The sequence below is a fragment of the Rattus norvegicus genome, chromosome 13 (genome assembly GCF_021556685.1).
Source record: "Rattus norvegicus strain SHRSP/BbbUtx chromosome 13, alternate assembly SHRSP_T2T, whole genome shotgun sequence".
In the NCBI taxonomy this organism is placed as follows: domain Eukaryota; kingdom Metazoa; phylum Chordata; class Mammalia; order Rodentia; family Muridae; genus Rattus; species Rattus norvegicus.
Genome location: NC_141546.1, coordinates 11,126,635 through 11,154,071, shown reverse-complemented (window position 1 = coordinate 11,154,071; position 27,437 = coordinate 11,126,635). Strand labels below are relative to the sequence as shown.

Here is a 27,437-nt window from a genome sequence, read left to right as displayed (position 1 = left end):
TGGGCAGGGGTGAGCAGTGTTGGTGGTCTCTTCTGCTCTGCAGCCTCAGGAGTGCCCACCTGATCAGGCGGTTGGGTCTCTCTCTCTCACGGGGTCTGGGAGCAGAGAGCTGCTGCGGGCCGGGATCCGCGGGTGTGGGACTTCCGGTAAACACAGAACGTGCCCGGTCCTAGAGGAATTCTCCCTCCGTGTGTCCCAAGCTCACCAGGCAGCTTTCTTGCAGCAGAAAAGTTGGTCTTACCTGTGGTCCCGAGGCTCAAGTTCGCTAGTGGGGTACTGCCCACGGGCTCTCTGCAGCAGCAGCAACCAAGAAGCTAGGCATTAATTTTTAATGTTTTTAGCGCTTATTAGTTATAATGAATAGGAGACTCAGACACTGGAGACAGGCTACAAGTGTTTTTTTCAAGAGAATGTTAATCTAAGTAATGTTCTCTTATTTAATTCACTATGAATCAGCCAATTAGTGAGAATTCTGAGCTTTCAGATCAAAAGAGGCAATGTTGACATTGCAGAGAGAATGATTCTGGTGCACTACGGGGCTGTCCCATGGGGTCTTTGGGTCTATGGCCCCTTCCTTCATTATTTTGATAAACAATATGAGGTCATTGTAAGAGCTGACAAGTCCTCTGGGAATATCAATGTAGTCTTCAGAGAAAAAATACTAAATCTCAGTGGTCTTTAGATTTACCACCAAAAAAGTGAGTACTTTTTATGGGTGATGTATAGTCACATGTCTATACCCTCACATCTAGAAACCTTTTTCCACACTGTATGCAGAATTATTTGTGTTATTTGACAGTTAAATGTCTAAATAATCTGGCACCTCAAAGGCCAGATTGTCTTCAGAGTACACGTAAATCTTTTTGATTTTGAGTTTCAGGGTTTCTGCGTGTAACCCTGGATGTCCTGGACCTCAAACTTTAGACTAGGCTGACCTTGAAATCAGAGATTTATCTGATGCTACCTCCCAGTTGCTGTGACAAAAATTATTCACCACCACTCTTAGCTCTTCTCTCCTAAATTATTTAACCCAATAATCCTATTAAAAGATGGTACAGAGCTAAACAAAGAATTCTAAACTGAACAATATTGAATGGCTGAGAAAAACCTAAAGAAATTTTCAACATTCTTACTCTTCAGGGAAATGCAAATCAAAACAACCCCAGGAGATATTACCTCACACCAGTCAGAATGGCTAAGATAAAAACTCAAGTGATAGTAGATGCTGGTGAGAATGTGGAGAAAGAGGCACACTCTTCCATTGTTGGTGGGATTGCAAGCTGGTACAACCACTGTGGAAATCTAACTGGTGGTTCTTCAGAAAATTGGCCATACTGCTACCTGAGTACTAAGCTATACTATTCCTGGACATACACCCAAAATATGTTCCTAAATATAACAAGGACTTGCTTCACTATGCTCATAGCAGCCTTCTTATAATACCCAAAATTTGGAAATACCCCAGATGCGTTCAACAGAGGAATAGATACAGAAAATCTGGTACATATATACAATGCAGTACTACTCAGCTATTGAAAACAATGAATTCATGAAATTCTTAGGGGATTGGATGAAACTAGAAAATATCATCCTGAATGAGATAACCCAGGCAGAAAAAAACACACATTGTATACACTCACTGTTACCATGACTGCCTCAACTGATACTGTTGATATTAGCCTAAGAGCTCAATTAGGCTAAAATTTTAGTTAGAGGCTCTATAACAATTTTTTCTGAACTCCCAAGAAAATTGAGCTGCACATCTGGAACATACATCTCATGGGACTCCTTTCAGTTCTTGTATGCTTCTTGGTTGGTGGTAAGTCCTGATAGGTCCCTGGAGTCCAGGTCAGTTGAATCTCTTGGTCATGCCTCTGGGTCCCATTCCCTTCATGGTCTTCCATCCTTCCCTCACACCACCATAAAGGTCACTACTCACCATCACATGTTTGGTTGTGTGTATTTGTACCTATTTCAGTCAGAGCCTCTTAGAGTACAGTTACGTTAGGTTCCTGTTTGCAACCTATAACAGCGTATCACTACTAAAGTCAGGGGTTCACAGCTTGCATATGCAATGGTTTTCTAGTTTCAGGACAAGCAAGATAGTCAATAAAATACACTATATAAATAATGATGTGATAAGATTGCTGACAATGAATGTCTGGTAGAAGCAGAAAATAGAAAAAAAGAACAATAATATACTGTGTAAAATTACTATGCATCAAATACAAAACACTTTTCATAACTGAAAAAGAAAGATGAACAGCAGCAAGAGGCTGAGTATAGCAAATGAGAAGAGCATGAACAAAGAAAAATACATGAAAAGTGTTCAAGTTCCTTTGTAGTCAGAGTAATAGAATATACAGGGGTACATCTATATACATGTGGGATACTTGTCCTGTCAAATCACAGATATCCACTTGTCTCTGACTCCTAAGAATCAAAGTTAACAGAATGTGTAAACACATGCAGAATCAGGGCTGATTATTTATTGGAACCAAGTGCACACAAAGACAGTATTCAATTATTAAACCAATATATTTCTAATTTAGAATATTATAATTCAACCCAATAAATTTTAAATAATAGTAACTTCTACCTTGCTTGAACTGAAAGGCTCTTGTGCAGTGTATTTTCATCTGGCTATATTGTACCATGAGTCTAGATATTCTTAGGTACAGCATTTTTCTTTTGATCTTTAAAACTGTATATTTTATGTATCTACATTTCAAATATTGTCCCCTTTCCTCTTTTTCCAGCCCTCCTCCACCATCTCCCTGCTTCTATAAAGAAGATCCCAGTTCAACTCACCCACTACTACCTCTACACCCTGGCATTCCCCTATACTGTGGAAATGAGTCTTCTCAGGATGATGGGCTTCTCCTACTATTAATGGCAGTCAATGCCGTCATCTGCTACATATGTGTCTCAAGCCAATGGTCTCTGCATGAGCAATCTTTGTTTGTTGGTTTAGTCCCTGTGAGCACTGGGGTGTCTTCTAGGTTGATATTGTTGTTCTTCCTACGGGGTTACAACCTCCTTCAGCTTCTTCAGTCTTTTCTCTAACTCCTCCGACTGTGTCCCTGTGCTCAATCTGTTGGTTAGCTGCAAGCATCCTTATCTTGAGCTTCATTTTGTCTGTGGATTTTATTTTCAGTATTCTGAGACTTGCGGCTAATATCTTGTTATCAGTGAGTCCATATCATGTGTGTTCTTTTGTGACTGGGTTACCTCACTCAGGATAACACTTTCCTATTTCATCCATTTGCCTAAGAATATCATGAAGTCATTGCTTTTCCCACCCTAGATACAGTATTTTTTTATTCTAGTACCAGTCTAAGTACTAGATTGTACTAATTTAAAAATACAAAATAAAACTGGAAATCTCCTCTTGGACTCATTCTCCATCTTGCATTCCTGAAACATCTGAATTCTCAAATACATGGAATACAGCTGTAAAATATTAAAAAATAATATGAGAATGAAAGAGGAAAAGGAAATAAAGAAATATATAGGAAATATGAACAAAACCTCGAGAGGCGCAATTTGGGTTTCTATTAGAATTCCCTGAAGTGTCTTGTTAAGCAATAAGGATGACTTTACCAGCAGAGAACAACATGTCTCCTTGTATGGCAAGTATATTTTTTGTAGAAATTAAATGCCCTTGGTTGGTAAAGCCATTTTTACTATAACTGTATTTTCAGTCTCTTATCAGTCAAAACTGCCACCATGGAAAATATTATAGGAGCATGAAGTTCAACTGCATTCTGTAACAGCTGAAGGTCTTAAACAAGAAGCAGAGGTTTCATATTTAGGTAAAAATATGTGAGGGTTTAATTATGAATTCAAAACCAGAGATGTCATTGCTAAAAAGAAATTGTTGAGAAAATACAAGCATGTGTCGTCCTTCAAAACCACAACATCATGGCCTCTTAGAACAGGACCTAAACTCCAAAAGTATTATCTCTCTTTAGATGGTGGTGAGACAGGCAGTGATTTACTTGCTTTTTTCAGCCTCAGGCAACTCTAATGGATACCCGGTATGAAAATACCTTCAGCTGGGGTCGCTTCACAGATTCTGGCAATTATTGCAAAGAGTTGCTTCCATTTAATTTTGATAAACCATCTGATATAAAGGTAAGGAAAGAAAGTGTATCGACTTGAACTGACAGCTCTGCTCAGCCTGCATTTACAATTCTGATCTGCCTGAATTAGATTTATAGCAGGTCACTGCAGCCACATTTCCAGGTCGGTAGAGAATACATCATTTTCTAGAAAAACAGCACCTAAATTCAGAACAAGAAAAACTTTTGTTTTATTTCTGCCAATAGAAGATCATTATTTCCCCATCTCTTCTCTTGCAAAAGTCAGTGTGTGATTAGTTTTGATTCCTGCTTTCTGCTCTTCAGTTTTACAAGGAACAGGAGGACCTGCTCCTTCAAAGTTCAGAGTGACTTGTGGAATGTAAAATGTGACCTTTTCTGAGATATTCCCTTCTGAAGGAGAAAGGAAAGATGGCTTCTTGTCAGGTAAATGTATGAATGATTATAGGAAATGTTGAGTATTCTTACAGAAACTTCATTGCCAAAATTTCCAAACTTTCCTAATGTGCTGAATCACATTACAGAACTATTTTTTTCATATGACTCTCAGGGTTAAGTTTTCAAAATTTATGTCAATGGTGTTATAAAGACAGGTATTTTCTTATTCCAGTCTGGTTTTCAGTATAAATTATATATATGAAAATCTAATAATGTTTCTGAAAGGTGAGTGTACATGCTGGTAAAGGTGAATGTATAATTCCACAGAGGGTCACTTGTTTCATTATTTGCCTGTAATAAAGGCTCATGTTTCATGATCGTTGCATCTGAGTCCCTAGTACAGAAATTCTCAGCTTTCCTACTGCTTCAGCATTTGAATTGAGTTCTTCAAACTTTGGTGATCCCAACTATGATTTTATGTTTCTTGCTACTTCAAACAGCACTTTTACTATTGTATGAGACCTAGTGTAAATACCTCTGTTTACTGGTATTTTAGACAACTAGCATTAATTATATTAAAGAAACATTCCATTTGATCACCACCCATAGATTGAGAACTGATAGCATATCCCATCTTTGCAAAGAAGTCACAATATTCTTTCATGCACAACATAATTTTTTTAAAATATCCTTTCATTTATTGATTGGTTTTCTCCAACCTGTGAATGTGATCCTTAGAAAAAGACTCATAATTTTTTAATCCAGTTCTGAATCCTTCCATGAAAGAAGTAGCTCATGTAATGATAGATTCATAATTTCCAAAATCTGAAGTTGGCTAGCATATAGTTCTGTGCAGATTTGCATAGATGACAATATAATTTATTAAAAATGCATACTAGTTATTTATAGCAGACCAAGTTCTATAATTAATGAATCTTTCCTTGGGTGAAATATAGAACTTGGTCAATGGACATGAGGCGAATACTGGTAATTTTCATTTCAGGGTCTATTGACTTTCATGGATGTGGCTGTAGAGTTCTCTAAGGAGGAATGGGACTGTCTGGATTATGCTCAGAAGGCTTTGTACGGAGATGTCATGTGGGAGAATTACAACAACCTGCTTTCTGTGGGTAAGAATATTTTTTTCTTCCATTATTTCCATTTCACCACAGAGATGTGTAAAACTCCTCTTAGTGTTTTGGCTTGACTTCCATTAATCAGTCAGGGTATTACATTTTTATACATTTATTACTACCTTATTAATAGCTAACATGTTAGGTACCTTTATCTTGGTTTTACATTTAACATAAGGATTCTTCAATCTTAAATGTTTTTCCAATAAGCATTCCATAGCATTCATATGTGAATGAACTTTCACTCACACAGTTGCTGTTTTATTCTTTTATAGTATATTTCTTTATTTACATTTCAAATGTTATCCCCTTTCCCTATTACCCCTATCCCAATTTCCCTCCTCCTACTTCTAAGAGGGTGCTCCCTCACACAACCTCATCTTTCCCCCTCTGCCATGGCATTTCCCTACACTGCAGCATTTAGCCTTCACAGGACCTATGGCCTCTCCTCAAGATCATGCCGGTTTTTGCTACAGTTGCATATGGATCCAAAAGTCCATCTTTGTATACTCTTGTGATGGCAGTTCAGTCCCTGCGAGATCAGAGGGGTCTGGTTGGCTGATGTTGCTGTTCCTCCTTTGAGGTCACAAACCCCTTCTTTTCCTACATACCTGTTTTCTAACTCCTCATTCGAGGACACCATTCTCAGTCCAATGTTTGGCTGTGAGTATCCACCTGTGTATTTGTCAGGTACTGGCAGAGCCTCTCAGGTGAAATCTGTATCACATTCCTGTGAGCATGCACTTCGTGACATTGGGAATAGTGTCTGCGTTAGGTGACTGTATATGTGAAGTATTGCCAGGTGGAACAATCTCTGGATGGCCTTTCTTTCAGACACTGCGAAGTATTTTAGCTACATAGTTCCTCCTGTAAGTATTTTGTTCCACCATGTAACCAGGAATGTATAATCCACATTTTGGATTCATGTGGTCTGTAAATGCTATTTTGGGTATTCCAAGCTCTTGGGTTAATATCCACGTATCAGTGAGTGCATACCCTGTGTATTCTTTTGGGATTGGGTTACCTCACTCAGCATGATATTTTATAGTGTCATCCATTGGCCTAAGTATTTCAAGAAATCATTGTGTTTGATTGCTGAGTAGTACTCCACTGTGTAGCTGTAACATATTTTCACTATTCTTTCTTCTGCCAAAGGACATCTGTGTTATTTCCAGCTTCTGGCCATAGTGAAGCATGTATGCTTGTTTTACCTTGGAGCATACCTTGGATATACGCGTGCGCGCGCGTGTGTGTGTGTGTGTGTGTGTGTGTGTGTTTGTGTGTGTGTGTGTGTGTGTGTGTGTGTGTGTTGTGTAGCTGAGTAATCACTATCCCTATGTCCAGCTATAAGAGGAACCACCAGACTGTTTTCCATAGTGGTTGTACCAGCATTCAATCCCACCAACAATGGAGGGTTTCTCTTTCTACGCATCCTTGCAGGCATCTGCTGTAACCTGAATTTCTGATTTTAACCATTCTGACTAGTGTGACATAGAAACGCTTGGTTGTTGATTTGCATTTCCCTAATGACTAAGGATATCGAAAATTTTTTGAGGTGCTTCTTGGCCGTGCAATATTTCTCAATTGAGAAATGTTAGTTTAGGTTTGTACTCAATTTTTAATAGGGTTATTTTATTCTCTTTAGTCTAAATTCTCGAATTCTTTGAATATCTTTTTTTCAATTTGTTGGTTATCATTTTGTTCTATTGACAGTGACCTTTTCTTTACAGAGGTTTTGAAATTTTATGAGGTCCCATTTATTGATTCTTGATCTTAGAGCATAGACCATTGGTTTTCTCTTCAAATAATTTTCCTTGTGTCCATTTGTTTCAGGTTTCTCCCCACCCTCTTTTCTATTAGTTGCAGTGTATCTGGTTTTAGATGCAGGTCCTTGATCCACTAGGACAAGAGCTTTGTACAAGGCAGTAAGAATGGCCCAATTTCAATCCTCTCCTTGTGACCTCCAGTTGATCCAGAACCCATTTGTTGAAAATCTTGTCTTTATTCATTTGGTGGTTTTTGCACATTTGTCAAAGATCAAGGAACCATAGATATGATGGTTCATTTCTGTGTATACTATTCCACTGATCAACCTCCCTGTGTCTGTACCTATTCCAAGCAGGGTGTTTTGTAACAATTGCTCTGAAATACAGCTTGAGGTCAGGTATTTTGTTTCTCCGAGAAGTTTATTGTTGAATATATTTTTCACTATCCATTGCTTTTGGTTATTCCAAATGAATTTGCAAATTGATCTTTCTGACTCTGTGAAGAATTGGTTGGAACTTTGATGTTGATTGCATTGAATCTGTGGATTGCTTTTGGGAAAAAAACAATTATAACTGTATTCATCCTGCCAACCCATGAGCATGGGGGATCTTTCTAAATTCTGAGGTCTTCTTCCATTTTTCTCAGAGAAGTGCAGTTCTTGTCACTGAGATATTTTTGTGTGTGGTTAGAGTAAGACCAAAGTATTATATATTATCTGTGATTATTGTTAAAGGTGTCTTTTGATTAATTTCTTTCACATCCCATTCATTATTTGAGTAGAGGAAGGCTATTCATTTATTTATTTGAGTTAATTTTATATCCCGCCACTTTGCTGAAGTTGTTTTGCAACTGATGATGTTCTCTGGTGGAAATTTTCATGTCACTTAACTATACCATACCATCTGTAAATAGTGATATTTTGTGTTCTTACTTTCTAATTTCTATTGCTTTGACATCTTTTTATTGTTTAATTGCCTTGGCTAGAATTTCACACATGATCTTTTATAGGAATGGAGAGCATGGGCAGCCTTCTTTAGTCCCCGATTGTAATTGGATTCCATCAAGTTTCTCTCTGTTTAGTTTGATGTTGGCTAATGAATTGTTGTGTATTGCTTTAAGTTTATTTAGTTACAGACCTTGAATTCCTGGTCTTTCGAAGACTTTTATTATTAAGTGGTGTTGAATTTTGCGAAATGTTTCTCAGCATCTAATGGGATGATTGTGTGTCCTTTTTTCTTTGAGTTTGTTTATAGTGTAGGTTAGGTTATTGGATTTCTTTGCATTGAATCATCCCTCATTCTTTGTGACAAATCCTACTTGATCATGGAGAATGATATTTTCATGTGTTCTCAGATTTCGTTTCGGAGAATTATGTACTATTTTTACACAGATATTCTCAAGGGAAATTGTCTGAATTTCTCTTTCTTTGTGGTGTCTTTGTGAAGTTGAAGTAAGAGATAATTGTAGATTCACAGTATTAATTGTATACTGTTCCTTTTATTTGTGTTTTTGTTAGTAGTTTGAAGAGTATTCCCATTATGTCTTCTCTGAAGGTCTGATAGAATTGTGCATTAAACCCATCTGGTGCTCTTTTTGGTTGGAAGACTTTTAATGATGACTTTTTCTTTCAGAGTTATGGGACTCTTTCAATGGTTATTTAATTTTGATATCTAATATCTGACTATAATATTGTTCTTTCAATTTGATTTTCCAATGTTGTTGAGTATAGGCTTTTGTACTAGAATCTGATAATTTATTTAAATTTCTTCCCTTTTTTTGTCATGTCATCCTTTTCATTTTTTGATTTTATCAATTTGGATACATTCGCTGTACCCTCTGGTTATTCTAGCTAATGATTTAATCTTGATGACTTTTTAAGGAACCAGTTAATTCTCCAGATGGTACTTTTTGTTTCTATTTGGTTGATTTCAGCCATTGAGTTGATTATTTCCTTCCTTCTAATATTCTTGGGCATATTTCCTTATTATCGTTTTAGAGATTTCAGGTGAGCTGTTAAACTGTTAGTGTATGTTCTCTCCAGTTTCATTTTGGATTCACTCAGAGGTATGAGTTTTCCTCTTAGCACTGCTTTCATTGTGTCCCTTAAGTTTGGGTATGTTTTGACTTCATTTTCACTAAATTCTAAAAAGTCTTTTAATTTCTTACTTTTTTCTTCCTTGACCAATGTATCCTTGATTAGAACATTGTTCAAGTTTCATGTGTACGTGTAATTTCTGTCATTTTTGTTGTTTTTGAAGACCAGCCTTAGTCTATGCTGATCTGATAGGATGCATGGGATTATTTCTATCTTCTTACATTTCTGAGGCCTCTTTTGTGACCATTTATTTGATCAATTTTGGAGAAGGTACCATGAGGTGCTGAGAGTAAGGTATATTCTTTTTTAGGAATAAATTTTTATATACATCTGTTAAATCCATTTTGTTCGTAATTTCTGTTACTTTCCCTGTGTCTCTGTTTAGTTTCTATTTCCATCATCTATCTAATAATGAGAGGGGGTGTTGAAGATTCCCACTCTTATTATGTGTGGTGCAATGTATGTTTTGAACTTCATGAGAGGTATTTTATGAATGTGAGTCCCATTGCATTTGTATCACAGATGTTCAGTGTTGAGAGTTCATCTTGGTAAAATATTCCTAAATGTGCGTGAAATATACTTCCTTCTTTTATTGTTAACTTTTGGTTCAAAGCCTATGCATTTTTAATATTTGAAGAGTAACTCCAGCTTGTTTCTTGGGTCCATTTGCTTGGATAAATTATGTCTAGCCTTTTAATCTGAGGTAATATTTGTTTTTGTTACTGAGGTGAATTTCCTGTATGTAACAAAGTGTTGGGTCCTGTTTATGCATCCAGTCAGATAGTCTATGTCTTTTTATCAGGGAATTGAGTTCATTGGTGTTAATAGATATTAAGGAATAGTGATTGTTGTTTCCTGTTATTTTGTTGTTAGATGTAGACTTATGTTTTGTTCATTTCTTCATTTTGTGTTTGTTGAAATAAAATTAATTTCTTGCACTTGCCTGTGTGTAGTTTTCCTCCGTTTGTTTGAGTTTTTCGTCTCTTATCTTTCCTAAGGCTGCAATTTCAGATAGATAGTGTAAATTTGGTTTTGCCATGGAATGTCTTGTTTTCTCCATCTATGATAATTGAGAGTTTTGCTGGATAGAGTAGCCTGGGCTTGCATTTCTGTTGTCTTAGGGTCTCTATGATATCTGCAAAGGATCTTCTATTTTTCATATTCTCTGTTAACAAATCTGGTGTAATTCTGATTATGTCTGCCTTTATACATTACTTGACCTTTTTCGCTTACTGCTTTTAATATTCTTTTGGGGAGGGTCTCTATGTGTGTGTGTGTGTGTACATATGGTGTTTTAACTATAATTTGATAGAAGGGATTTGATTTCTGGTCCAATATATTTGGAATTCTGCAAGCTTCTTATATTTTCATGGGCATCTCATTGCTTTGGGTTAGGGAAGATTTCATTTCTAAAATTTTGAAGATATTTACTAGCCATTAAATTTGGAAACCTTTGTTCTCTTTTATACCTAGTATTCTTCTGTTTGGTCTTCTCATTGTGTCCTGAATTTCCTGAGTGTTTAGAGTTAGCAGCATTTTGCATTTTATATTTTTGTTGAATGTTTTGTCAATATAATTCTGTGGTAACTTCTCCCCTGAGATTCTCCCTTCAATTCCCTGTATTCTTTTGGTGATGCTTGCATTTTTGTTTCCTGAGGTTATTCCTAAGTTTTTCATCTCCCTGATTTTATTTCATTTTAATTTCTTCATTGTTTCTATTCCCTTTTTTCAGGTCCTTGATGGTTTCTTTCATTTCCTTCATGTATTCAATTTTGTTTTTGTGAAAATCTTTATGGGATATTTGTGTATTCTCTTTAATTTCCTCCATTGTTTACCCTTGTTCTCTTAGATTTCCTTAAGATAGTTACATATGTCCTACTTAAAGTGCTCTATCCTCATTAGGAGATGTGATTGAAATCTAATTCCTCTCCCTGCTCCCAAACCACGTTGGGGAGATAGCTCATCGCTCAGACAGGTGGGCACTCCTCATTCAGTAGGGCAGGAGAGACCGCCAGTACTGCCCACCCTTGCCCACATCCCTGGCTAAAGAGGAAACTGTAGGGCCTCTGGGAACCAGAAGATAGGGGCACTCAAGCTGCAGGGCCCTTGCAGTCCAGTCACTGGCCAGATCTGAAGGGACCCAGTCAAACTGGTCTCTGCACCGAAATTCTGTGGGAGTTAGAGCTAAACCTTCAGAGGGGAAGACACACCTGTTAAGCCAGAAGAGACTACACTCTGCACAAATGTCTGGCTTTAGAAAAAAACGCCTAGCACCAGCTGGGCCCCCTGTGCACAGGGACACAAGAAAAGACAGGTCAGGCCCTTGTGGTTGCTGCCCCCACAGAGAGATGAAATGCAGTCCCGGAGGAGCGAATACAGACCTGAGACCAGAGGTAAGACCAAATTTTCTGTTCTAAGTGATCTGCCTGGTGGACTCAAGACACATGCCCACAGGAAGAGCTGAATACCAGTAGACAGGAAAGACTACACACAAAAAGCAGAATACTCTGTTCCCAAAACTTGTGGGGAAAAAAGAAAAACCTCTCTTGGGCATATACCCGAAAGATGCTCCAACCTATAACAAAGACACATGCTCCACTATGTTCAAAGCAGCCTTATTTATAATAGCCAGAACCTAGAAAGAACCCAGATGCCTTTCCAACAGAGGAATGGATAAAGAAAATGTGTTACCTCTACACAACGGAATATTATTCTGACATCCAAAACAATGACTTTATTAAATTCACAGACATATGGATGTAACTGAAAAATATCATCCAGAGTGAGTAAACTAATTTCAGGAGAACACACATGATATGCACTCATTGGTAAGTGGATATTAGCCCAAATGCTTGAATTACCCTGGATGCACAAAACATGTGAAACTCAAAAAGGATGACCAAAATGTGAATGCTTCACTCCTTCTTTAAAAGGGGAACAAGAATACCCTTGGGAGGAAATAGGAAGGCAAAGTTCAGAATAGAATCTGAAGGAATGCCCATTCAGAGCCTGCCCCACATGTGGCCCATACATATTAGCCACTAAACTAGATCAGAAGGATGAAGCAAAGAAGTGCAGGCTGACAGAAACCGGATGTAGATCTCTCCTGAGAGACACAGCTAGAATACGGCAAATACATAGGCGAATGCCAGCAGCAAACAACTGAACTGAGAACGTGACCCCTGTAGAAGGAATCAGAGAAAAGACTGAAAGAGTTTGAAGGGGCTTGAGACCACATATGAACAACAATGCCAAACAACCAGAGCTTCCAAGGACTAAGCCACTACCAAAAGACTATACATGAACTGAGCCTGGGCTCCAACTGCTTAGGCAGCAATGAATAGCCTAGTAAGGGCACCAGTGGAAGGGGAAGCCCTTGGTCCTGCCAAGACTGAAGCCCCAGTGAACGGGATTGTTAGGGAACGTCGGTTATGGGAAGAGCATAGGGAGGGGAACACCCATATAGAAGGTGAGGGGGAGGGATTAGGGGGATGTTTGCTGGAAACCAGGAAATGTAATAACAATTGAAATGTAAATAAGAAATACCCAATTTAATAAAGGTGGAGAGAAAAAAAGAAAGAAATCCAATTCCTGCTTTTCTGGTGTATTCTTGGATCCCAGGACTTTGTGTTGTTGATGAACTGTGTTCTGATGATACCAAGTAGGCTTGGTTTCTGTTGCTTAGTTTCTTGTGCTTCCCTCTCACCATCTGGATATTTCTGGTGCTTGTTGGTCTTGCTGTATCTGACAGAACTTGTGCCTTCTGTGGGCCTGTGAGCTTCTGATCTTTGGAGTGAGTGTGCCACTGGGAGACCAATTTTCTCTGGGCAGGATTTGGATATAAAGTGTTGCTGGATATCCTTAGATCTGGCTACAAATATACACTGTCAGGATTCATTCCCAGGATTCTCTGCAGTTCCTTTGCCCTTTGGGCTTCTGGCAAGTCCCTTGAAAATGTAGTCCTAAATATGAGCCTAGGAATGAGGGCAATCCTGGGAGAAAGAAATTGGTTACAGAGGGCTTTAGGACAACCGCATTGCTGGGAACAGGTAGATACTAGAAGAATCCTGTCCCAGGCTGCTCTTTAGTTCCTGTGTCCTGTGTTCTCTAGGCACATCCCTTTTTGGAGGTCCACTGAAATGAAAATAGTGGTCCCTCATGCGGGCTTCAGAGTGAGAGCATTTCTGGGAGACCAGCTCTTTCCATGCGTTACCTGGCTATAGAGGTGTGTGCTACATTACCAACTCTATGGTACAGACAGAGCCAAGAAGGATCCAGTTCCTGACGGCTCTGAAGATTCTGTGCCCTGTGAATTCCATGTGGGTCCATCTTCTGAAAATTATTACAGTAAAAGTAGGGTTTCCCATGTGGGTTCATGAGTGGGAGTACTCCTGTGAGGGAAGCTCTTTCTGGGCAGTAAGTTGGCAAGGAGGGTCATGGGACAGCGCCAGCTCTTTGCTGAGATGGAGACTAGATATAAAGTTGTATTTTGCACCATAAACTGGCTAGTTTATATATCGCTTGACCTAGTAGAAAAACTCAATTTCCTATTTATATTATTGTGCTATTACTTGTCCTTTAGCAAATGCTTGTTTGCTTCTTTTGGCATGACTGGAGGTCTCTTATGGAAGCAGGACTCTAGGAATATACATAGATCATTTAGTCAGTCCTACCATTTTCTGTCATCTCAGGCACAATTGAGTTGTCCTAGGTCTGTGAAGGCCCCCAGGGATGTAGGCATAAGTGTTGGTTCCTGATAGATGCATCTGGAATTGCAGATAAGCATGAGGATTGGAGATGTAGCAGAGAGTAGATAGGGAAGACCTCATATATGTTGTGGTGTCCAGGGGACCAGCAACTAGGGGTGGGTGGCATTGGCATCTCACTTGGTTGTGAGGGCATAAGTCCTCCAGAGATTTAGGTGGAACCCTGGCACAGAGAATAGAGTGCAGAACTGGGATTTCACAAGTATCATTTAAGTAATGTGTATCTGTTCAAAGGTCAGGTCCAGAATTTCTTATTTTAATTTCGAATGTAGTTTTCTATAGTAGTATCATTGGAAAATTGATCTTATGCACATTCAACTTGTTTAAGATGTTCTTAGTCAATAGGTAAATGCAAATCAAACAACCCTTTTAACAATGACAACAGCTAAGAACAAAATCCCAGGTGACAGCATATGTTGGAGAGGTTGTAGAGAAAAAGTAACACTCCTCCTTTGCTGATATGATTGGAAACTGGCACAACCACTCTGGAAATCAATCTGGCAGTTCCACAAAAAAAAATTGAAGTAGATTTACCTGAAGACCCATCTATATCACTCTTGGGCATATACCCAAAAGTTGCCACTCCATGTCACCGGGGTCATGTTTCCTATGTTCATAGTGCCTTTATTTATGATAAGCAAAAGAGGAGACACAACAGAATATCCTTGGCATCCCACAACAGAAGGATTGATTCTCAAAATGTCATATTCAATTTACATAGTGGAATACTACTAAGCTACTAAGAACAAAGACATCATGAATTTTCAGGCAAGTGGAGGGAACTACAAAATATCATCTTGAGTGAGGCAACTGAGATCCACAGGACATGAATAGCAAAGCTCACTAATAAGTGGATATTAGTAAAAAAAAATACAGAATACTCAGGATTCAATCCATAGAAGGTTAACAAGCAGAAAGGCCTAAATTAGGATGCCTCAATCCAGCTTTGATGGGAAAGGAATACAATCACAGTTGTTAGAAGGGAAGGACTTAGGGGATGAGAGAAAGAGTTGAACTCAAAAGATATTGGGGTGTGGTGAAAGGACTGAAACCCTGATGTCCAGCAGTAAGAATTGGAATGGGAATCCTTGGGAGGTAGGAGTTAGTGGTACCCCCTAGAATATACCAAATAACAGGGATGTAAGAGAGTCCCAGGACTCAAAAGGAGAGACCTCAGATGAAAGACACTACTGTGGGGAGAGGGATCATATAGAGCCCAAATCCAGTAGAAAGACAGTGTATCAAATATAAAGATGAGTTTGCTTTCACACAGTCAAACTCTGAGGCAGTATAGTTCCTTTCTGAAAGAACAATGGAGTCAAAAATGGAGAAGGGCCTAGGGAAAAAAGTAGTCAAATGATAAACTCAAATTGGGGTCCAAAGCAAACGGACTGAGGACTCCAAATTTAGACTCCATTAAGGATGCTATGGTTTGCTTACAAACAGGGGTCATTCATGACTGCCCTCTGAGAGACACAACAAGAAGCTGAAAGAGTCAGATGCAGGTACTTACACCCAACCAATGGACAGAAGATGGTGACCCTGTTGATGAATAAGTTAAAACCTCAAAGGAATGGAGGATCATGACAGCCCTAAAGGAATACTAGCAGTCTCAACTAACCTGGACCCCTTAGATCTCTCCCCCAATCAGCCATACCTCCCCAGTTGAAGCAAGTCTACTAACTCATATACAGCAGAGAACTGCAGGGTCTGTACTTTGTAAGAGAAGATGCATGTAACCCTCAAGAAACTTGACGCCTCAAAGAATGGGTAGTCTTGTGCAGTTGGGTGTTGGGGCTCCAGATATTTTCTTGCTACTGAGAGTGTGAGTGTGTATGTAATGTGCAAGAGTTAGAGTGTGGTCCTAAAAGGGTATAAATTGTGTACTATAGAAAAGGTTAAAAAATAAAAATAAAACATATGAATAAAATAACCCTTGTTGATGTATTTGCCACAGTGTTATTATTGATGAAAATCATAAATAAAATATTATAGATTTCATGAATATCTCCTAATATATGTTTATGACAATTATGTTTTTGGAACATAAATTGGCATAGTTCATTGTTGTATGATTTTGCCACAATCCTCAGATTGGTACTATTTCATGAATTATGCATATATATTATTTTCAACCAATTGCAAAGTGTTATATAATGACATTTTCTCATTAATTTCAGCTCTAAATTGTGATCATTCTAAGAAGCTATTTCCAACGGTACTTACACAGGACTATATTCAGAAGATAATAACACAAAGATATACATGTAATAGCCTTTCAGCTCTACATAGAGAGAAATTCTGGGACTCCAGACCTGGAAGTGAAGACTGTGAAATATCTTATTATAGAAATGATCTTCTTGGAAAACACATCTGTTTCACTCCTGAAACAGATCAAGAAACCCCAGATACTCCTCCTGAGAGAATTCAGTCCTCAGATCTTAAGACTCACTTCACAATTTCTACTCAAGGAACAACTTACAAATATAATGAATGTATGAAATCCTCTATGCTGTTCTCAAGACTTAAAACTCAGGACAGAATCCATACAAGAAATAAACTCTACAAATGTAATGAATGTGGAAAATCCTTTACAAATTCCTCAAATCTTCATGTTCACTGCAGAAGTCATACTGGAGAGAAACCTTACAAATGTAATGAATGTAGCAAGTCTTTTACATACTCCTCACATCTTGTAGTTCACAATAGAATCCATAGTGGAGACAAACCTTACAAATGTACTGACTGTGGGAAATCGTTCACACAGTCTTCAAGTCTTAAATGTCACTACAGAATCCATAATGGAGTCAAACCTTACAAATGTACTGACTGCGAGAAATCTTTCAAACAGTCTTCAAGTCTTAAACGTCACTACAGAATCCATTCTGGAGACAAACCTTACAAATGTAATGAATGTGGCAAACCTTTTACACACTCCTCAAGTCTTAAACTTCACAATAGAATCCATAGTGGAGACAAACCTTACAAATGTAATGAATGTGGGAAATCTTTCACATGCTCCTCAAGTCTTAAAATTCACCAGAGATCTCATAATGGAGACAAACCTTACAAGTGTTCTGAATGTGGGAAATCTTTCATACAGTTCTCAGATCTTAAATGTCACTACAGAATCCATACTGGAGAGAAACCTTACAAATGTACTGAATGCGGGAAATCTTTTACAAACTCCTCAAGTCTTAAAATTCACCAGAGATCACACACTGGAGAAAACCCTTACAAATGTACTGACTGCGGGAAATCTTTCACACAGTCCTCAAGTCTTAAAATTCACCACAGAATCCATACTGGAGACAAACCTTACAAATGTTCTGAATGTGGGAAATCTTTCATACAGTTCTCAAGTCTTAAAATTCACCACAGAATCCATACTGGAGACAAACCTTACAAATGTTCTGAATGTGGGAAATCTTTCATACAGTTCTCACATCTTAAATGTCACTACAGAATTCATAATGGAGACAAACCATACAAATGTACTGAATGCGGGAAATCTTTTACACACTCCTCAAGTCTTAAACTTCACAACAGAATCCATAGTGGAGACAAACCTTACAGATGTAATGAATGTGGGAAATCTTTCACATACTCCTCAAGTCTTAAAATTCACCAGAGATCACATACTGGAGACAAACCTTACATATGTACTGACTGCGGGAAATCTTTCACACAGTCCTCAAAACTTAAACTTCACCACAGAATCCATACAGGAGACAAACCTTACAAAGGTACTGAGAGTGGGTAATCTTTCACACAGTTCTCGAATTTTAAAAGTCACCAAGATGACATATTGGAGACAAACCTTACAAATGTAATGAATGTGGGAAGTTTTTCACACACTTCACACACTCCTCAAATCTTAAACATCACATGAGTTTACATATTCTAGATTAGCCTTACAAATGAAATGAATGTGGGAAATTCTTTCTTCTTTCCTCTCATCTTAAAGTTCACCACAGAATCCGGACTGAAAATAAACCTTAAAAATGTAATAAGTTTAGGAAATCATCTACATATTCCTCAAATCTTCAGTTTACCACAGAATCCATACTGGAGAAAATTTTAAAATTTTATTGAATGTTGCAAATCTTATACACAGTCTTAAGATCTTAAGTTCACCACAGAATATATACTGGAGACAAACATTACAAATACAGTTAATGTAGAATATCATTTAATCAATCATGACATCTTCAAGTTCACTACAGAATCCATAGAAAAGGTAATCTCCATGAATGAAAAAAGTTGTCATGTCTTTTTCCTGATCTTCAACTCTCCGAGTTCATGAAAATTCCATCCTGAAAAGAAGCCTTATAAATGCAATGAATGTGGGAAATTCTTTTCCTGGTCCTCATTTGGTCAAGGTCTCCACAGAATCCATTCAGGAGATGAACATTACTAATGTAAAGGAGGTGGAAATGTCTTCACAGAAATCATATCTTCAAACACAGCATAGAATTCAAACTCAAAACTTTACAAAGGTAAACAATATAGCAAATCATTTAGCATGAGTTCAAACCTTGAATTAAATACATCCATGCACCAGACCAACTTGATAGGCTAATGGCTTTATGTATATTTATCAAGAACCATTAATGCAAAAAGAGAAATATAGTTATAAGAATTTAAACAGTGCTGAAACCTAAGTCATTATCAGTGAATTCCCACAGGGTAGCCATGTGCTTGATATTAGTTGGAAATATTTTACTCAGAAGCAACTCTATTATTCATCATGAGTAGTTATATTAAATAGAAACTACGAAAAAATTTTCACCTAAACTTAATCTGACACCACTAATTATTAATGATATAAATTTCATTTTCAAACTTATTAAACAATATTTTAAAATATAAACATTTAAGCTAAAATAATAACTATTCTTACACAAACCTGTAATATATGATTTATATAGTTTATCTTGGTGGAATATTTGAATTTGTGGTATGCATTCACCATGAATTTTATTGTGGTGTTAGTCTTTGAACATTATAGAGTAATTTCGTAATTTGAAACCAAATCCTTCTTTGATACAATTATCAATAAATATAACTCTTTTATTACTATTGCATTGTTGTAATTACTATACATTGCCTCCTGGAATGCAAACATTTGTATATTTCATTTCGTGATTGATGATGCCAAAAAAACCTGTCCCCAAAGCTTAAATTTGTAACTTTGGAAAATTCTAGACAGGAATTATGAAGTATATGGTGATCCATGGAACCCTAAGGTTTTCTAAGTTTGTGTACATTAAAGTGAGTGTGTTTGTGTTTGTGTGTGTGTGTGTGTGTGTGTGTGTGTGTGTCTGAGTTTTATGGATAAATTTATTGGCATTTCAAGGAACCTAGCCTTAGTCTACCAAAACATCCTATGTGGTTCTATTATAGGAAGAGAGAGTTGAAGATTAAATATGACAACTTTAGATCTGGATAAAATTTTGATATTCATACTGTGTGCTTCATATTGTAAATCATACTATACTTGTTCACAGTAGAGCTTTGTTCTACTTATTACTCTCATAATGAAAGTATATCTATGAATATGCAGGAAATACTTATACACATAGACACAAAACACACACACATACACACACAGACGTACACACAGACAAACACACACAGACGCACACATAGACACACACAGACACACAAACATACACACACACACACACACACACACACACACGCACGCACGCACGAACGCACGCACAAACCCTACCTCTCTTCTGGTTTGTTGGTTTATCCTGAATTAATCCACTTGTCATGATTTTGCTTTGTTTTCTGGTTGCTATGTTTCAACATTGCAGATCAATCACTAGAATACTAATAGATGCTATATTTGAAACAGATTCCTTTTGTTTGTTGTTTTCAGTTTTGTTTTAAAACATAATGCCTTGAGAGCGCATCAAGTCTATTACTTTTAGTCTTTCAAATCAAATTTACTCACAATTTCTCATTAATGTAGAAAATTATAGTATATTAAGCAGAAAATATTATATCAGCAAGTGTTTACAAATATATTTTATAGACATAAATTCACAGAACGAAGCTCTCATGAAGAAATCCAATCGTTAGAATTCTGGCTTTCAATGTATTAATTACCTAAGCTATGACCTTTCTATGAGTCTTGAAATTCAGAAATGATACTTATGATTGAAAGTTCACTTTGTTGTATACATAAGTGATCCCAAAAGTTCCATCAGAGAACTACTAAACCTGATAAACAACTTCAGCAAAGTGGCAGGGTACAAAATTAACTCAAATAAATCAGTAGCCTTCCTCTACACAAAAGAGAAACAAGCAGAGAAAGATATTAGAGAAACGACACCCTTCGTAATAGTGCCAAATAATATAAAATACCTCAGTGACACTTTAACCAAGCAAGTGAAAGAAATTGAAGAAGACCTCAGAAGATGGAAAGATCTCCCATGCTCATGGATTGGCAGGACTTATATAGTAAAAATGGCCATTTTACCAAAAGCAATCTACAGATTCAATGCAATCCCCATCAAAATTCTAATCCAATTCTTAGTAGGTTAGTCCCTGGAAGCTGTGGTTGCTTGGCATTGTTGTGCATATGGGGTCTCAAGGACCTTCAAGCTCTTTCAGTCCTTTCTAAGATTCCTTCTTCTGGGTCTTGATCTCATTTCAGTGGTTTAATGACAGCATTCGCCAATGTGTTTCCTGTATTCTGGCTGTGTCTCTCAGGAGAGATCTACATCCAGATTCCTGTCTGCCTGCAGTTCTTTGCTTCATGCATCTTCTATAGTTTGGTGGCTGTATGTATATGGGCCGTATGTGGGGCAGGCTCTGAATGGGTGTTCCTTATGCCTCTGTTCTAAACTTTGCCTCTCTATTCCCTCCCAAGTATATACTTGTTCCCCTTTTAAAGAAGGAGTGAAGCATTCACATTTTGGTCATCCTTCTTGAATTTCATGTGTTCTTTGCATGTATGGTAATTTGAGCATTTGGGCTAATATCCACTTATGAATGACTGCATACCATGTGTGTTTTTCTGTGTTTGTGTTACCTCACTCAGGATGATATTTTCCATTTCCATTCATTTGCCTATGAATTTCGTGAAGTTATTGATATTCATTGCTGAGTAATATGCCATTGTGTAGATATACCACAATTTCTGTATCGATTCCTCTGTTGAAGGTCATCTGGTTTCTTACCAGCTTCTGGCTATTATAAATTAAGCTTCTATGAATGTAGTGGAGGATGTGTCTTCATTATATGTTGGGGCATATTTTGTGTATATGCCCAAGAGAGGTATTGCTGGGTCCTCAGTTAGTTCAATGTCCAATTTTCTGATGAATCTCCAGACTGCTTTCCAGAATGGTTGTACCAGTCTGCAATCCCACCAACAATGCAGTATGTTCCTCTTTCTCCACATCCTCGCCAACATCTACTGTCACCTGAGTTTTTGATCTTAGCCATTCTCACTGGTGTGAGGTGAAATATCAGGGGTGGTTTTTTTTTTTTGCATTTCCCGTATGACTAAAAATTTTGAAAACTTCTTCATGTATTTCTCAGCGAATCAGCATTCCTCAGCTGTGCATCTTTGTTTACCTCCAAACTCCATTTTTTCACAGGGTTATTTGTCTCCCTGCAGTCTAACCTCTTGAGTTCTTTGTATAGTTTGGATATAAGCCCTCTATCAGTTGTAGGATTGGTAAAGATCTTTTCCCAATCTGTTGGTTGCCCTTTTATCCTAGCAACAGTGTCCTTTGCCTTACAGAAGCTTTGCAGTTTTAAAAGATCCAATTTGTCAATTCTTGATCTTAGAACATAAGCCATTGGTGTATTGTTCAGGAAGTTTTCACCAGTGCCCATGTGTTCGAGATACTTCCCCACTTTTTCTTCTATTAGTTTGAGTATATCTGGTTTGATGTCAAGGTCCTTGATCCACTTAGACTTAAGCTTTGTACATGGTGATAACAATGTTTCGATTTGCATTCTTCTACTTGATGACTTCCAGTTAAACCAGCACCATTTGCTGAAAATGCTGCCTTTTTTCCATTGGACGATTTTGGCTCCTTTGTCAAAAGTCAAGTGACCATGGGTTTGTGGGTTCATTTCTGGGTCTTCAATTCTATTCCACTGGTCTATCTGTCTGTCTCTGTACAAATACCATGGAGTTTTTATCACTATTGCTCTGTAATACTGCTTGAGTTCAGGGATAATGATTCCTCCTGAAGTCCTTTTATTTTTAAGGATAGTTACAGTTCTCCTAGGATTTTTATTATTCCAGATGAATTTGCAAATTGTTCTGTCTAACTCTTTAAGAATTGGATTGGTATTTTGATGGGAATTGCATTGAATTTGTAGATTGCTATTGGTAAAATGGCCATTTTTACTCGATTAATCCTGCCAATCCATGTGCATGGGAGATCTTTCAATCTTCTGAAATCTTCAATTTCTTTCTTCAGAGGCTTGAGGTTCTTATCATACAGATCTTTCACTTGCTTGGTTAGAGTCACACCGAGGTATTTTATATTATTTGGGACTATTACAAAGGGTGTCATTTGCCTAATTTCTTTCTGGGCTTGTTTCTCTTTTGTGTAGGGGAAGGCTACTGATTTTTTGACTTAATTTTATATCCAGCTACTTTGCTGAAGGTGTTTATCAGGTTTAGGAGTTCTCTAGTAGAACTTTTGGTATGACTTAAGTATACTATTATATCATCTGTAAATCGTGATATTTTGACTTCTTCTTTTCCAATCTGTATCATTTTGATGTCCTTTTCTTGCCTGGTTGCTCTAGCTAAAACTTCAAGAAATATATTGAATAAGTAGGGAGAGAGGGGGCAGCCTTCTGTAGTCCCTGATTTTAGTAGGATTGCTTCAAGTTTCTCTCCATTTAGTTTAATGTAAGCTACTGGTGTGTTGTCTATGGCTTTTACTATGTTTAGGTATGGGATCTTGAAATACTATTCTTTCCAGGAATTTTATAATGAAGGGGTGTTGAATTTTGTCAAATGCTTTCTCAGCATCTTATGAAAGGATCATGTGGTTTTTATCTTTTACGTTGTTTATATAGTTGATTATGTTGATGATTTTCCATATAGTAAACCATCCCTGCATGCCTGGTTTGAAGCCTACTTGATCATGATGGATGATTGTTTTGACGTGCTCTGGGATTCGGTTTGCAAGAATTTTATTGAGTATTTTTTCATCGATATTCATAAGGGAAATTAGTCTGAAGTTCTCTTTCTTTGTTGGGTCTTTGTGTGGCTTAGGTATAAGAGTAATTGTGGCTTCATAGGAGGAGTTCAGTAGTACTCCATCTCTTTCTATTTTGTGGAATAGTTTGGACAGTATTGTATGAGGTCTTCTATGAAGATCTGATAGAATTCTACACTGAACGCATCTGGACCTGGGCTCCTTTTGGTTTGGAGTACTTTAGTGACGGCTTCTATTTCTTTAGGAGATATGGGGATGTTTAAATGGTTTATCTGTTGCTGATTTAACTTTGGTACCTTGTATCTGTCTAGGAAATTGTCCATTTCCTCCGGATTTTCAAGTTTTGTTGAATAGTCTTCTGTAGTAGGATGTGATGATTTTTTGAATTTCCTCTGGCTCTGTTGTTATGTCTCCCTTTTCATTTATGATTTTGTTAATTTGGAAACACACTCTGTGTCCTCTGATTAATCTGGCTAAGGGTTTCTCTATCTTGTTGATTTTCTCAAAGAACCAGCTTTTGGTTCTCTTGATTCTTTGTATATTTGTTTTTGTTTCTACTTGGTTGATTTCAGCTCTGAGTTTGATTATTTCCTGCCTTCTACTCCTCCTGGGTGTGTTTGTTTCTTTCTGTTCTAGAGCTTTTAGGTGTGGTGTCAAGTTGTTGATATATGTTCTCTCCTGTTTCTATCGGCAGGCACTCAGAGCTATGAATTTTCCTCATCGTACAGCTTTCATTGTGTCCCATAAGTTTTGGTATATTGTACCTTCATTTTCATTAAATTCTAAGAAGTCTTTAATTTCTTTCTTTATTTCTTCCTTGACCAGGTTATCATTGAGTAGAGTATTATGCATCTTCCATGTATATGTGGGCATTCTTTCCTTACTTTTATTGAAGACCAGCTTTAGCCCATGGTTGTCTGATAGGACTCATGGAATTATTTCTATCTTTCTGTATCGGTTGAGGCCTGTTTTATGACCAATTATATGGTCAATTTTGGAGAAAGTACTATGAGGTGGTGAGAAGAAGGTATATCCTTTTGTTTTAGGATAGAATGTTCTATAACTATCTGGTAAGTCCACTAGTTTCATGACTTCTCTTAGTATGTTTATTCCTCTTTTAATTTCTGTTTCCATTATCTGTCAATTGATGAGAGTGTAGTGGTGAAATCTCCTACTATTATTGTGTGAGGTACAATGTGTGCTTTGTCTTTAGTAAGGTTTCTTTTATGTATTTAGGTACCTTTGTATTTGGAGCATAGATATTTAGGATTGAGAGTTCATCTTGGTAGATTTTTCCTTTGATGAATATGAAGTGTCCTTCCTTATCTTTTTTGATGACTTTTAGTTGAAAATCATTTTATTCGTTATTAGAATGGCTACTCCACCTTGCTTCTTCAGACCATTTGCTTGGAAATTTGTTTTCCAGTCTTTTACTCTGAAGTAGTGTCTGTCTTTGTCTCTGACGCGTGTTTCCTTTAGACAGCAGAATGCAGGGTACTCATTTCATATCCAGTTTGTTAATCTAGGTCTTTTTATTGGGGAATTGAGTCCATTGATGTTGAGAGATATTAAGGAATAGTGATTTTTGTTTTCTGTTATTTTTTTTGGATGTGAGATTATGTTTGTGTGCTTGTATTCTCTTTGCTTTGTTGGTGAGACGATTAGTTTCTTGCTTTTTCTAGGGTGTAGCTTGCCTCCTTATGTTGGGCTTTACCATTTATTATCCTTTGTAGGGCAAGATTTGTAGAAAGATATTGTGTCAATTTGGTTCTTTCATGGAATATCGTAGTTTCTCCATCTATGTTAATTGAGAGTTTTGCTGGATACAGTACCCTGGGCTGGCGTTTGTGTTCTATTAGGGTCTGTATGACCTCTGTCCACGATCATCTGAATTTCATAGTCTCTGGTGAGATGTCTGATGTGATTCTGATAGGTCTGCCTTTATATGTTACTTGACCTTTTCCTTACTGCGTTTAATATTCTTTCTTTCTTTTGTGCATTTGGTGTTTTGACTATTACTTGACAGGAGGTATTTCTTTTCTGGTGCAATCTATTTGGAGTTCTGTAGGCTTCTTGCATGTTTATGGGAATCTCTTTCTTTAGGTTAGGAAAGTTTTCTTCTATGATTCTGTTGAAGATATTTACTAGCCATTTGAGCTGGGAGTCTTCACTCTCTTCTATATCTATTATCCTTAGGTTTGATCTCCTCATCGAGTCCTGGAGTTCCTGTAAGTTTTGGATCAGTAGCTTTTCTGTTTTACATTATCTTTGACAGTTGTCTTGATAATTTCAGTGGAATCTTCTGCCCCTGAGATTCTCTCTTCTATCTCTTGTATTCTGTATGTAATGCTTGTATCTACGGCTCCTTGTCTCTTTCTTTGGTTTTCTATACCCAAGGTTATCTCCCTTTGTGCTTTCTTTATTGCTTCTATTTGCATTTTTAATTCCTTCACCTGTTTGATTGTGATTTCCTGGAATTCTTTCAGGGAATTTTGTGATTCCTCTCTATAGGCTTCTACTTTTTTATTTATGTTTTCCTGCATTTCTCTTAGGAAATTCTTTATGTCTTTCTTGAAGTCCTCCATCATCATGATCAAATGTGATTTTAAATCTAGCTCTTGCTTTTCTGGTGTGTTTGGATGTTCAATGTTTGCTTTGGTGACAGAATTGGGCTCCAATGATGCCATGTAGTCTTGTTTTTAGTTGCTTGGGTTCCTGCGCTTGTGTTTCACCATGAGGTTGTCTCTGGTGTTACCTTGTTCTACTATTTCTGATAGTGGGTAGACCGTATTATAGGCCTGTGTGTCAGGAGTGCTGTAGACCTGTTTTTCCATTTTCTTTCACCCATTTATGAGAAAAGGGTCTTTTGCTTTTAGGCATGTAGTCGTTCCTGTCTACTGGTCTTCAGGTGTTCCTGTGGGCATGTGTACTGAATCCACCAAGGAGGTCCCTTGGAGCAGAAAAGTTGGTCTTCTGTGGTCGTGGGGCTGGGGTTGCTCCTGGGAGTCTGCTTTGGAGGTCTCCATGTCTCCACGAGGTCAGCAACCAAAAGGGTCTGCCCTGCTTTCTCCTGGGGCCCCTGTGCACTAGGGTCCCAGACAGCATTAGGTATTTTCCTCTCTAGTCAGAAATATGGATAGATTGTAGTCTCTTCTGTCTTCTAGGCATGTGTGCCCATCTGAAGGTTTAGCTCTCCTTCCCATTGTATTGGCTGCAGGGAGCTGTTGCCCAGGTCCCTTCAGATTGGGGCAGTGTCTAGACTGCAGGGGACCTGCTGCTTAAGAGCACCTATCTTCTGATTCCCAGAGGCCCTATACAGTTTCCTCTTGGGCCAGGAATGTGGGCAGGGATGGGCAGTATGGGTGGTGTCGCCCACTCTGCAATCTCAGGAGTGCCCACCTGTCTGGGCAGTGAGCTCTCTCTCCCAAGGGTTTGGGAGAAAGGAGGTTTGGGCCAGGATCAGCAAGGTTTGGGCTCCAGCTAAAAACTGGAAGTGTCAGGTCCCAGAGGAATTTTGCCTCTATGTGTCCTGCGTCCACCAGGCAGGTCACTTGGAACAGAAAAGTTGATCTTACCTCTGGTCCCATGGCTGAAGTTGCTCCTGGGGGGCTGCTTTTGAGCTCTCTGTGATGGCAGCAACCAGGAGGGCCTGCGAAGCTTTTTCCCGGGCCCACCGTGCACTGGGGTCCCAGATGGCATTAATGTTTTCCTCTGGAGTGGGAAATGTGGGCAGAGTGTAGTCTCTTCTGGATTTCCAGGCTTGTCTGCCCCTCTGAATATTTAGGTACCCCTCCCACGGGATTTGTGTGCTGGGAGCTTTTAAGCAGATCCCTTCAGGTCTGCACAGTGTCGAGACAATCATCTTAACAGTCCAATAACTCCTGAAGAAATGGAGCAGCCGTTAAAAGTATTCCAACCCCCCCCAAAAAAAATCTCAGGATCAGGTGGGTTTAGTGTAGAATTCTATGAGACCTTTTGCAAGACCTAAT

The 27,437-nt window shown here is 38.0% G+C and overlaps 1 protein-coding gene across 1 annotated transcript; it reads left to right on the top strand.

Annotated features, from left to right (window-relative positions):
- The first annotated feature begins 4,409 nt into the window (after positions 1 to 4,409).
- On the top strand, positions 4,410 to 18,100 carry LOC148001527 (uncharacterized). Its single transcript, XM_087581855.1, has 4 exons — positions 4,410 to 4,529; positions 5,485 to 5,611; positions 16,636 to 16,720; positions 16,805 to 18,100. The coding sequence occupies exons 1-4, from the start codon at positions 4,515 to 4,517 to the stop codon at positions 18,003 to 18,005; spliced, it is 1,428 nt and encodes a 475-aa protein (XP_087437981.1). The 5' UTR covers positions 4,410 to 4,514; the 3' UTR covers positions 18,006 to 18,100.
- The last annotated feature ends 9,337 nt before the right edge of the window (positions 18,101 to 27,437 follow it).

Coding starts and splice junctions, on each gene's coding strand:
- LOC148001527 (XM_087581855.1), top strand. Junction 5,612..16,635: donor CAACAACCTGCTTTCTGTGG/GTAAGAATATTT, acceptor CTCCTGAAACAG/ATCAAGAAACCCCAGATACT. Junction 16,721..16,804: donor ATTTCTACTCAAGGAACAAC/TTACAAATATAA, acceptor AAGAAATAAACT/CTACAAATGTAATGAATGTG.